This window comes from Cornus florida, unplaced genomic scaffold (assembly GCF_030987335.1).
Source record: "Cornus florida cultivar Cherokee Brave unplaced genomic scaffold, ASM3098733v1 CherokeeBrave_3.0.0_Hap2_Chr11, whole genome shotgun sequence".
NCBI classification, from domain to species: domain Eukaryota; kingdom Viridiplantae; phylum Streptophyta; class Magnoliopsida; order Cornales; family Cornaceae; genus Cornus; species Cornus florida.
The window spans coordinates 63,090,907-63,104,351 of record NW_026775581.1 but is presented as its reverse complement, the minus strand read 5'-3'; the positions used below and the strand labels follow the sequence as shown (position 1 = coordinate 63,104,351).

Genomic DNA, 13,445 nt, shown 5'->3' with positions numbered 1-13,445 from the left:
TACTTCAATCAAGTCTTGTCACCCTTCTTTCAAAAGGAAGGAATTATTCATGAGTCATCTTGCAATAATACTCCACAACAAAACGGAGCAGCCGAAAGGAAAAACGGTCATCTCCTAAACACTACTTGAGCACTCTTGTTTCATCAAAATGTACCAAAACACTATTGGGGAGAAGCAATACTTACATCTGCCTAATCATAAACAGACTTCCTTCATGGGCTTTAGGGTCAAGAAGTCCAATGGAAGCCCTTTCTAAATTCTAACCCGACCTTAGTGCCACAAACAACCTTACCCCTAGAATATTTGGGAACACTTCATTTGTTCATGTCCATAGCAACAACCGAGGTAAATTAGATCCTAGAGCCATTAAGTGTGTCTTTGTAGGATACTCGTCCACAAAAAAGGGTTACAAATGTTTTCATCCTCCTACCAGGAAACTCTATATCTCAGCTGGTGTCACATTTGCGGAAGGGAAACCTTATTTTACTGAACCTTATCTTCAGGGAGAGTCATCTATCATGGAAGATGAGGATTTTTTCCAGCTCGCTTTACCGTCTTCGTCTCGTTCACCATCTCTCTTACCTGTATCAAACACTCAATCCAACTCAGTACCTGAGCCTGAATCTCCTGTTTTGTCACCTATGTCTCCTGTGAAGGATAATATGACTCTTGATCACGTACGGTATGGGAAAGGGAAGGTGTACTCGAGGAACCAAGGACCAGCTCCTGATCCGATGCAGGCCAAACCTCCAACCTGACTCCTGAGAATGAGGTAACGGTATCTGAACCTACTCCACTTATAGAACACAGGCTCCCTGGACCTCAAATAACTGACCAAGATTTGCCCATAGCCATGAGAAAAGGAACTCGAGAGTGTACCAAACGACCTATATACCCTCTATCTCATTATGTATCCTTCAAGAAATTCTCACCAACCCATAGGAGTTTTCTCACGAGTCTAAATGAAATCTCTATTCCAAACACTTTATCTGAGGCATTATCCAATGAAGAATGGAGGAAAGCAATGAGAGTTGAGATGGCCGCATTGGAAAAAAATGGGAAGTGGCAGGTAGTTGATCTACCAAAAGGAAAGAAGGCAGTAGGGTGTAAGTGGGTTTTTACCTTGAAATATAAGGTTGATGGATCGTTAGAGCACTACAAAGCACAGCTAGTTGCTAAGGGGTACACTTAGACTTATGGAGTTGATTACCAACAGACCTTCGCTCCAGTTGCAAAAATGAACACTGTGAGGATCTTGTTATCATTAGCAGCCAATTTTAACGGGGAATTACAGCAGTACGATGTGAAGAACGCCTTTCTACATGGTGACCTGGAAGAAGAAATCTATTTGAGCATCCCGCCAAGATTTGGAGGAGTTGAAGGGAACAAGGTATGCAAGTTAAGGAAGGCCTAATACGGTTTAAAACAATCGCCCCGTGCCTGGTTTGGGAGATTTACTAAGGTGATGTTAGCTACAGGATACAAGCAGAGTCAGGGAGATCACACTCTTTTCATCAAACACTCGGTTTCAGGGAAAATCACGGCCTTGATAGTCTATGTGGACGACATAATTATGACTGGAAATGATGAGAAGGAGAAGCAAGCCTTGAAACAATGTTTGATCAAACAATTCGAGATAAAAGATTTGGGGAGATTGAAGTATTTTATAAGGATTGAAGTGGCTCATTCTAGACAAGGTATCTTCATCTCGCAGCAAAAGTAGGTCATTGATCTTCGTAAGGAAACAGGAATGCTCGCAAGCAAACCAGCTGCAACACCTATAGAGCCAAACCATAAACTTGGAGAGGCTATTGGAGATCAAGCAGTAGATAGAGAGATGTACCAAAGATTAGTTGGAAAACTCATCTATCTTGCCCACACCCGGCCGGACATAGCATATTATGTTAGCGTCATCAGCCAATTCATGCATGACCCCAAGGAGATTCATCTTCAAGCTGCCTACCGTGTGCTTCATTACTTGAAAGCTAATCCTGGGAAGGGGATAATGTTCAAGAGAAACTCTGAGCTTATCCTTCAAGCCTACACAGATGCAGATTACACAGGGTCCCCTATGGATCGGAGGTCTACTTCAGGTTATTGTACATTCCTTGGAGGCAATTTGGTAACATGGCGAAGCAAGAAGCAAAATGTTGTAGCCCGGTCAAGTGCAGAAGCCGAGTTTAGAGCAATGGCACAAGGTGTCTGTGACTTGTTATGGCTAAAGATTATACTGGAAGACTTGAAGATTAAATGGAGTGGACCAATGAGACTCTACTGTGACAATAAATCAGCAATCAACATTGCACATAATCCAGTGCAACACAACCGAACTAAGCACATCAAGATAGGCAGGCATTCTATCAAGGAAAAACTAGAAAGTGGATTAATTTGCACACCATACGTTCCCACGGGAGGTCAAATGGCAGATGTTCTTACAAAGGGGCTCAACCGTGTTATCTTCCAAGAAATTATTTCCAAGCTGGGAATGGTTGACACCTATTCACCAGCTTGAGGGGGAGTGTGGAAAAATACGAGTTAGTCTCCTTGATTAGTGGTAGGTTAGCACTAGAATCGTGTAAATATTTGTTTTCTAGAGTTTAGGGATTTGTATAAATATTTGTTTCCTAGAGTTAAAGGATTTGATTGATAGAGAATCGGGGATTCCCAATTCTAGGGTTTCCAAATTTAGATAGTTGTTGATTTTTCTCTCTAATTTCTTAAATATAGCCCAACAGAGGCTCGTGTAACAATACACAGATTCAATATAATTGAATTCATTTCTCCACGGTGTGCGTGTTAACAAAATCGTGTTTGTTTAGATTCCAAAGTCCCGTGATGGTGTTTTGGGTCTGCATCCGCTTGTGATGCAATTTCAAAAAAATATTGAATCCCTAATGTATGCAATTACAGCATGATGTTTCTACTTAGTAATATACGCAGTTTTGGAACAAATGTTGTGTAATTCAAAAATTAGACCTATTTGTGGGTGTTGTGTTAATCATTACCTGCAAAATATGGTATAGATTTTGTTCCCATTAATTCTTTCACAACTTTAAACACATCCCTATATGTTCTACTTTGTAGTATAAATACAAAAGGGTATCACAGTAAGTTGGTTAAAATAGTTTCTTTTCTTTTCTCTCCTTTACATTTCCCAAACAAGAATGTTATCCTTTCCTTTCGTTTCCTTCAAAATTTATCCAAACATGAACACAAGTTATTGCTATCATTTCTTTTCTTTTCTTTTTTCTTTCATAACTAATGTTATCCTTACTTTTATTTTTTACCGTTTATCCAAATGATAGGTTATTGCTATTAGATTCGTCAGAAAAAATATGCTAAAATAGTAACTACGGTGATAATGGTAATTTGTGGCAATACAAAATATGATTGCTTGCCATACTAACTTATTAAAGGCTCAGAGCGCACTAAGGCACCAAAGTCCCAGAGCGTAAGCACAGAACTCAACGTAAGACGCGGGCCTAATCAAAGGAAGTTACACGGTTTAAAATATAAATATTAAATATAAATACAAATAAAAGATAAATTATGCAACACAAACTAGACAAGATCAAAATAAAGGAATAGATCAGTGTAGGTCTCTCGACATGATTTTGTGGGAGGAGGAGTGTCACTCTAGTTTGGGGATTGTTGATCCCTTGGCTGTTGTGCGTCCGGAGGGTATGGACAGTGATGTTGATAGGCAGGAGTGTGGTGACTTAGGCAAGGAGTGGGTTATGGCAAATATCGGGGCCACTAGTGAACTGTTGGGGTTCTCTTGCAAGGGTAATCGGGATCAGGCCTTAGCAATCCTTCAGGCCACGGTGGAGGGGAGGGAAGGGGAGATGATTCAATTTTCTAGGAGGAGGAATAGAAGGAAGAAGATTCATCCTTCTTGGAGAGGGGAGAGGGAGCTGAGAAATCTTTGTTCCGATGTGAACTATGATAGGAAGCTTGTGGGGGAGGTGGAAAGAGGCAGTGATAAGGAGGGAGGGAGGGGTACGGGGGAGTTGGATGTTAACGCCTTCTCATGAAGCTACGAATTTTATCTTGGAATGTTCGTGGCCTCAATGACCCGGGCAAGAGGAAGGTGGTGAAGATGGCAGTGAGAAAATGGGGGGCTCATTTGGTGTGTTTCCAAGAAACAAAGATTGATTCTTTGACTGATAGTCTGGTTAAGAGCCTTTGGGGAAATAGGTTCGTGGAGTGGGAGGCTCTGAATTCAGTATGGACCTCTGGAGGCATTCTTCTCATGTGGGATAAGAGATGGATGGCAAAGGTGGATGTTTGTAAGGGGTGCTTCGCTCTGCCTTGTGCTTTCCCGATGGAGGACAGTTTCTCTTGGTTCATCTCTGGTGTGTATGGGTTGGTGGATGACTGTGATAGGCCTGTGCTGTGGGAGGACCTTAGTGGGGTGAAGGGGAGCTGGTCTCTTCCTTGGTGAGTGGCAGGTGATTTTAATGTGGTTAGATCCCGATCGGAGAGATCTAAAGGTGGTCCATGGACTCCGGATATGATGCTTTTTTCGGAGTTTACTAATAGACATCATCTTTTCGATCTTTCATTAGAGGGAGCTGCTTTTACTTGGTCCAGTGGAAGGGAGACGCCTACTCTTTCCCACCTGAACAGATTCTTGATCTCTAGAGAGTGGGAGGAGAAGTTTCCGAACGTTGTTCAAGCTATTTTGGTTAGGGTGACGGCGGATCACATTCCTTGGCTTTGGACGGTGGAGGATTGAGACCACGTCGGACCCCTTTCAAATTTGAGAACACATGACTTAGAACGGTGGATTTTCAGGGGTTGGTGCGGTCTTGGTGTGAGGAGGACATGGTGGTGGGAACTTCGAGTTTTATTTTAGCAGGAAAGCTTCGCCTTCCGAAAAACAAGCCCAAAAAATGGAATAAGGAGGTGTTCGGTAATCTGGAATGGAGGAAGAATAGGGCCTTGCTAACATTGCAGAGTTAGACAGATTGGAAGCAGTGGGTGGTCTTGTTGAGCCTCAACGTAATAGGAGAGCAGCTTGTCAAGTAAAATGTATTGAGATTGCGGTTATGGAGGAAATCTCGTGGCGACAGAAATCTCGGGCCTTGTGGCTCAAAGAGGGAGACCGGAATACAAAGTTTTTTCATCGTACTGATAATGCTCATAGGAGGGGGCAACCATATTGGGCAAATGTGCGTGGACAGAACAATGTTGATTTCTGAGGAGGAAGTGCGTACGGGGATCGTTTCTTTCTATCAGAAGTTATACACTGAGCCTCTTCGTTGGAGGCCACGACTTGATGGTCTTCATTTTGATTCTATTTCAATTGAGGAAAGGGACGGGTTAGAGAGACCCTTTACGGAGGAGAAGATTCTAATGGCGTTGAGTAGTTGTGATGGTGACAACGCTCCAGGTCCGGATGGCTTCACTATTAGATTCCTTTTGGAGAGCTGGGAGGTGGTTAGACACGAGGTTATAGGCACTTTTCATGAGTTCCATTCTAATGGGAGGTTCGAAAAGTCGTTGAATACTTCTTTTACTGCTCTTATTACCAAGAAGGAAGGGGCTACTGACGTAAAGGACTTTAGACCCGTTAGTCTGATTGGGTGTATGTATAAGCTCATTGCTAAAGTCCTTGCGTTAAAGATTGAGGGAGGTTCTGGACGGAGTCATTTCAGAATCTTAGAATGCGTTCATTGGGGGAAGACAGATCCTGGATTCCGCCCTTACTGCCAGGGAATGTGTGGATTTTAGGCTTAGTAGCGGGACTCCTGGAATCTTGTGCAAGCTGGACATCGAGAAAGCCTATGATCATGTTTGCTAGAATTTTCTGTTTTATCTGATAGAGAGGATGGGGTTTGGAGAGAGATGGAGGCGATTGATTGAAACTTGCGTTTCGTCTGTCAGGTTCTCGGTTTTGTTAATGGGTCTCCATCCGGGTTCTTTGGCAGCTCTCGTGGTTTGAGGCAAGGGGACCCTCTCTCCTCTTTCCTGTTCATTATTGTTATGGAGGCTCTTAGTAGGTTGATGAGGAGGGCTGCGGACTTGGGGTTTCATACAGGGCTTCAAGATTGGTCCAGACACAGCTCATCAGTTGGAGATCTCTCATTTGCTCTTCGCGGATGACACTCTGGTTTTTTGTGAGGCAGAGGTGTCCCAATTGAGATATTTGCGATGTGTCCTTGTTTACTTCCAGGCAATCTCTCTGGGCTGAAAGTTAACGTGGGAAAGAGTGTGCTCGTCTCAGTGGGGGATATTCAAGAGGTGGAGTCTCTCGCAGCTGTTTTAGGGTGTGGGATGAGTTCCTTCCTCATTTCTTATTTAGGCTTGCCTTTGGGTGTCCGTCAAGGAGGGCAGGAAGCTGGGACCGGTGATTGAGCGTTTCGAGAGAAGGTTAGCCGTGTGGAAGAAGCAATACCTTTCGAAGGGGGGGAAAGTTACTTTGGTGAAGAGCACTTTATCCAGTCTTCCAATTTATTTCCTTTCACTTTTCCAGATTCCCTCTACTGTTGTTGGAAGACTTGAGATGCTTCAACGGAACTTTTTGTGGGGCGGTAGAGGGGAGGAGATTAAGTATCATCTTGTTCGATGGGAGCAGGTCTTCAGGCCCCTTAGGTTGGGAGGCCTAGGGATTAGGAGATTGGCCCCCTTCAATGGGGCACTCCTAGGCAAGTGGTTATGGAGATTTGACAGTGAATGGCATAGGTTATGGAGGAAGGTAGTTTCTTGTCGGTTTAGGGAGGAAAGGGGGGGATGGTCAGGTATGCTATCAGTCTGAGGGTATGGAAATCCTTTGGGAGGGGAGGGGATGAGTTCTCTAAACATATTAGATTAAGAGTCCGGGAAGGAAGGAATATGCGGTTTTGGGAGGATGCTTAGTGTAAGGACCATCCTTTATCTTGTTTGTACCCAAGGTTGTTTAGGATTCCTGTTGATAGGCATGCTTTGGTTGCTGACTGCTACCGCCTTGATAGCGGTAGGTTGTCTTGGGACGTGCAGTTCCAACGATCCCTTCAGGATTGGGAGTTGGATGATGCCACTGGTTTGCCGGATCTTCTGTATAGACGGGAGGTGGTTGGCACTGGTTCGGACTCCTTGACTTGGGTGCTTTCTCCACAGGGGACGTTTCAAGTCCTGTCCTCCTTTTCCCGGCTTTCAGGGTTTCACAGCTCCACTTTCCCGTGGAAAAGGTTTGGCACTCGAAGGCTCCTCTTAGGGTGGCCTTTTTGTGTGGACTGCTGCTTAGGGCAAGATCTTGACTCCGGACAACTTGAGGAAGAGAAGACAAGTCATCGTTAACCGGTATTGTCTGTGTATGAATGATGTAGAGTTTGTGGATCATCTTCTCTTGCATTGTCCCGTGGCTCACGACTGCTTTGAGTCTTTTTGGCGTTCAGTGGGTTAAGCCCCGGACTTCAAAGGATTTGATTGATGGTTGAAGGGGCCAAAGGGTGGGAGCGTGTGTTCGTGATTTCTGGAGGGTGACCCCCCTTTGTATTTGGTGGAGTCTCTGGAAAGAACGCAATCAAAGATTTGTTGATGGGGAGGAGATCTCCATCGGGGCATTAAAGTTCACCATTCTTTGCTCTCTTTTTAGTTGGGGAATGGGGAGAGATTGTATTTCTTTGGATGAGATTACGGACTTTTTGGGGTCATTGGGTCGATAGGTCTTCTTTTTCCTTTATTTCGATTTTTGTACAGCTCTTGGGACACATTTCCCTTTTAAACGCTTTCTAATACATTTTTACTTATCAAAAATAATAATAATAGTAAAGGAATTTTTTAGTATATTAATTCAATGATTAGCTAAATCAATTGACATATACCTTTTCAGTTGTATACTTTTATTAAATTAATGTACAGTTAATATGCAACATAACTAATCAAAAGTTCTATAAAATGGAATTGCTGGCATACTTAGAGGATCGAGTAAATTATTATGCATAAATCCTTTCAAAATGCATATGCATTAACCAAATCAAATACCACTAAAAATGTGCATAAATTAAAAGCAGTAATCAGGTAGATTCCAAACATATACTACACTATAATTATAATTAAGAAACAAACACAAGATGCACTTAATTTCAGGAGGTAACACAAGCTTATTGATTCCATCATATATAAAATAAAACTAAACAATATGATCCATCAACTATGACCATGAGTCCATGACGTGATACAGAGTATCAGAATTCATAGTCATTTAAAAGGAAATAATTAATCAAAATAATTAACAATCAAAGCGGCATGCATTTTTTTTTTTTTTTTTTTTTTTTTTTTTTTGAGTTTAGAGCCTTATAAAAACATGAACTAGATGGCTTTACGTGAGTCTGGCTGAATGGGACTAGCCAATAGCAACGTTGTTAGAATCACTTACTGGTACACAAAGAATCAAATTCTATAGATATATAGAAGAGGATTGAAGAGGATAGGAGATCAAAAGTTCATCACAAACATCATATTTGGTGGAGAATGGAGATCCTCAACTACTTCCCCCAAAAAACCTTAGGTGTTCCAGAAATTTTCTAGCATTTAAAGAGGTGGCAACCCGAACAAGACCCGTTTAATAATAGTGACAGGGACCCTCGACACAAACACTGCCTGTTTATTAAACAGGTAACATGACCCAAGTAGACCGTTTATTAAACGGGTCACGTAATGACACGACTCATTTACTGACCAGTATAACACGTTTAACTTAAATGGACCATGTAACTAGTTTATTAACTTAAGCATAAAATGCAAATAAAAATTTGAAATAATGGATGACTAAATTAGTGAAAATGAAAATATTGGACAATTACCAAAAATAAAAAATAAAAAAATAAGACCAAATACAATATCCATATTGGATTTAAAATGAAATAATGATTAAAACAGGTTACAGGTTAATCAAGTTGACTGACAAGTGTAATTAAATGGGTCTAATCGTACTAAAATGGGTTGATCTCCAAAACATGACATTATTAATTAACCGGGCTGACAAGATTATAACTTGAACAAGACTAAGATCAACCCAAACCCATTAACTTCGTGTTGTGTTCAAAACGTGCTGACGGGTTGTGTCAAATTTTGCCACCCCAACACATAAAACAAGATTAAGTCAACCCACGGCTTAAAAATATTTACTAAATTAAATAATTATTGAACAACTCAGCATTAATATTTAATACAAACTAACAACGCAAAGCTAACATAACAGACAGACAAAACAAAAATTTGAAAAAGAAATAATAAACTCAGAGATGGGAGGAGGATTCGCTTTTGGGAGGATGCAGATTTTCCTCTTGCTCTCGCTTTTCCTCAACTTTACAGGATTGCTTCGGATAGGCAGGCCATGGTGGTCGACTGTTATCATCTTGATAATGCGAGACTGGTTTGGGATGTTCGATTCAGGCGTTTCTTTCAGAATTGGGAGATCGAGGAGGCCATTCGTTTCTTGGAGTTGCTGTATCACCAAAGGATTGTGGAGGAGGATTCGGATTGTTGGTCTTGGGCAACAAACTCTCAGGGGCGTTTCGAGGTGAGGTCTTTCTTCAAGTCTCTCTTTTGATCCTGATGTTCGTTTTCCTTGGAAGTCTGTTTGGCGTTCCAAGGCTCCTCTCAAGGTGGCTTTCTTTATATGGACTTCAGTTCTGGGTAGAATCTTAACCCAGGATAATTTGCAAAAGTGAAGCCAGGTGGTGATCAATGGTTGTTATATGTGCCTTCGTGATGAGGAATCAATAGATCACCTTCTCATTCATTGCTCTTTGGCTAGAGCTTGTTGGGATTTGATGCTCGGTTTATTTGGGTTTTCTTGGATTATGCCAGGATCTGCGAGAGGGTTGATTGAGGCGTGGAGAGGTTGCCCTGTGGGGGCTCTCAGTCGGGATGCTTGGAGGGCTACGCCGCTGTGTGTGGTGGTGTATTTGGCTTGAAAGGAATAGAAGATATTTTGAAGGAAAGGCGATGTCAATTTCGGTACTTAAATTCTCGATTATTTCCACTCTTTTTTGTTGGGTTTCAGAGAGAGATCATAGATCGTTGGAGGAGATTGTTGATTTTTTGGCCTCTTTGAAAGCTTGAGTCCTTTGTGGCTTTTTGTATTTTTCTTGGGATCCGCTACCCTTTTGTGTGTTTTTTATAAAATCTTTATTTATCAAAAAAAAATAATAATAAACTCAGACACCAAATCTATTGAGCAATTACAGAAGAATCAACTTCTAAAAAATTTGCGACTGAAAACCGTGCATGCTACAAAAGGGAGATGAAATGCCACGAAAAAAAAATTTTGAAAATGAAAATATTCAACCAGAACCCCCCCAACCCGCCCTCACCTTCTTAGAACACTCCAAAGAAATCCCACCAAATTAGGTCCAGAACTAACAAGGCATCTTTTCTAGTTCTTATATAGAAATTCAATGGCTGACTGATCAGCAGATATAAACTGAAGAACTGCTTAAAAGTTCGTTCGATGGGGAATCAGTCCATAATCAAATCATTCTTCAGATTTTAGGAGATCCCACTATAAACAACTCATATCCGATTAAAATAACAGAAGCCATGTCAATCACTTCACCAGAAGCATAAATATGAGCTGGAATATTAAAACGCAAGACAAAAATAAATCATAAATCATTGTCAGAACCAACCCTTTTCTTCCCTTTAGGCTTCAAAAGAAAAGATGACTCCTTCTTCATAGGCCAGCTCAATTCAAAGCAAGCAGGTGACCTACACATACATTCAGAATGAGATCAAAAAATGTAATTATGAATTTAAGTCGACCACCAAACCATAAATACATAAATTTACAAAAGCACAAACCAGAAATATTCATTGAAGTCATCATAATTCCTCCAAGCTGAGTGTGCAGCCTTCCCATTATCGTTCCTATCAGCTTCCTGTAGGCAAGAAAAATGAACATAGATAGCCTTCATAAAAAAGAACAAGTAAAGCTATATCCTCAGTAAACACACACAAAAGGGCGAAGGATGCTTTAAACAACTTCCAAAATACAAGACCTGGGAATTTATTTAACATCAGTGAAGTTTTCATCCACATATGCAATTCTATGAAATAACTTTTTGACAACTGAATAAAATTGCAAAATAAATGGAACAGTTTTCCTCTTAAAATGCTAAAACAAATTAAAAAATAAAATAAAAAAAGGTTGGCAGATGGACTCAATTTTATACAAATTGTTTAATGGCATATCCAAGAAATAAGTTCTATGGAACCAACCTTGTTCCTATTATCTGAGACTAAAGAAGATTAAATTACTATGAGTACTCAGTTCTGAGGAAGACATGCGGAACAAAAGAAGATTAATGCTTCGAGAGGAAATCAGAATCTAATGTGGGATATCATCTTGATATTTGACTCAGAAGTTTCTGCCCTTCTGGAGAAGATCCATGGTTTTAGTCACAATGTAACAGTTCACCCATGAGAGAAGAACACCTACCAGCTGAAAGCTAAGTTATATAAAGACAGAATTTAAGTTGTACGTTTGAGTGTGAAATGTAAAATTCAGAAGCCACATGTGGTGTTGGAGTCTCAGTTCTAAATTTTACCAGAAGATGTACTCAGAATTCGAGCAGTGCAACCTTCATACCTGATTTAGTCCTCTTTGTGGTCAAGGCTACCAATAAAGAATTTATTATAACACGAGCAGTCCTGAAATATATTCGATTTGCATGGCTAATAAGGCTACTAGAGAAGATGGATTCAGCATAGTAGTTCGCAAGTGCCAGAATGTTGATTTGTATTAGGATGATGGCTCCAGTGGGTTCAGAACTAAATCAAGCAGGTATGTTGGCCAAGAAAACTTAGTTTAACAGACCATTAAGGTGACACAGTAACTGTTAACTGCCACTATGAATCCTTTTGCAGGAACAACTGAAAGTATTGAAACCCTCACCCAAAAAAACAAAACGAAACAAAATTTAAAAAATAAATAAATAAATTGAAACTAATTTCCATGTCTAACAGGTTCTTTTCATTCTAAGTGAACAATTTTATTTACCAAAAGAGAACGAAAAGGTTCAGGGCTAATAAATGAAAAATCAAGACCAGATATTGCAATTTATTACCATGATATATATGTGTGTCTTGGTTAATTCAAGTGAGTGAGAGTATACAGTATCAAAATACCAACTCCCCTCCACCATCTCCCCTTCACATCCTCCCTGATTGAAACCCGTGTGCCCTCAATAAATCCCACTTTTTCAGCTTCCCAAAAAAGGTTTAAATTTTAGTAACGTGTCTATTATATTTCTCTTCTTATGTCAAAACATGTTTTTCGCACGAATAATGACAAACTTTATATACTTTTAGGAAATATACTAGTTCAAGACATGTCAAAAACATCTAAGAGAGCCGGAAGTCTATGCCCAAAATATAATAATTAACTTCTAAAATATGGAAAATAAAACATGTTAAAGATTCTAAGGAAATTTCTAAGTGCTTGTGTCCAACACAGATAGAGCTTATATTGCACACCAGCAAAGTAGGAAGAGCTTGTTTATTATTCAAAATTTTAAAATAAAATATATATATATATATATGCTGTTAAAATTAAACGAAACTATTTTGCAGTGGCCGCACAGATGCTGCTCAGTATTAATAAAAAGTAAGAAAGCATTTTTAACTTTCTACGCATATTCGTTGATGTATCAACTTTGGGTACAGAGAAAATCAAGTCAATTTAAAGTTTAGAAGGAAAAAAATAAATAAATAAGAGTAAGACAGAATCTAACTACAAAAGAAAATTGATTAAGAAATTCAGTTTGGCTTTAAGTGTAGATATTCACTGACCGCCACCATCGTCTCATATATCGGACAAATGATTTGCTCAAGGAAGGATACTGAACCGCTTTCACCTTTACAACTAGCAGCATGATCAGCTTGACCATGATCCAGGATTGCGTCTAACTCTTTGGCCATCTGCACAATGCATAAATAATTATATATGTACTCAAGATGGTATGAGCCCAGATGATTTGATCTCTCCTCCCCAAAGGGAAGGTTGATTGTTCGAGCCACACTAGGGGAAATATTGTGTGTGTGTGTATGTGAACTGTGTGAGAGAGAAAGGGGATGTTGGAAGATGTAAGTCAGAACATCAATGCAAGTCGATACAATGTTCTGTTGCTCCCAGTTAAGGAGGGACCATATCAAAAAACAACAATCTGAAACCATTATGATAATTTTCTCTGGGTTTCCAAAGTTTAAAAGAATACCACAAACAACAATGCAAATTGACTTTATTCTTTAAAGTGGGAAGCGTCAACATCAAATGCGTTAAAGAGAAAGAAGCAAACCCACCTACCATTGCCTTCTTTGTTTTTAGTAAAATAGTCTCTTATTGCAAGAAGCTCTACTACTTCTCAAACAGAAATTACCTATATTGCTTCTTTATATATATATATATATATATAACATATATATAGGAATATATTGGCCTGGCATGGACCAATGAA

General features: G+C 40.0%; 1 protein-coding gene across 2 annotated transcripts in view; it reads right to left on the bottom strand.

Annotated features, from left to right (window-relative positions):
• Nucleotides 1–13,445, bottom strand: part of LOC132286344 (callose synthase 10) — a 110,841-nt gene that overhangs the window by 60,288 nt on the left and 37,108 nt on the right. For both annotated transcript variants that reach the window (XM_059788667.1, XM_059788666.1), the window contains exons 10-12: nt 12,781–12,909; nt 10,792–10,868; nt 10,620–10,698 (exon numbers count right to left, since the gene is read on the bottom strand). In XM_059788667.1, coding sequence (XP_059644650.1) covers nt 10,620–10,698; nt 10,792–10,868; nt 12,781–12,909 — 285 coding nt within the window. The remainder of the gene's footprint in view (nt 1–10,619; nt 10,699–10,791; nt 10,869–12,780; nt 12,910–13,445) is intronic.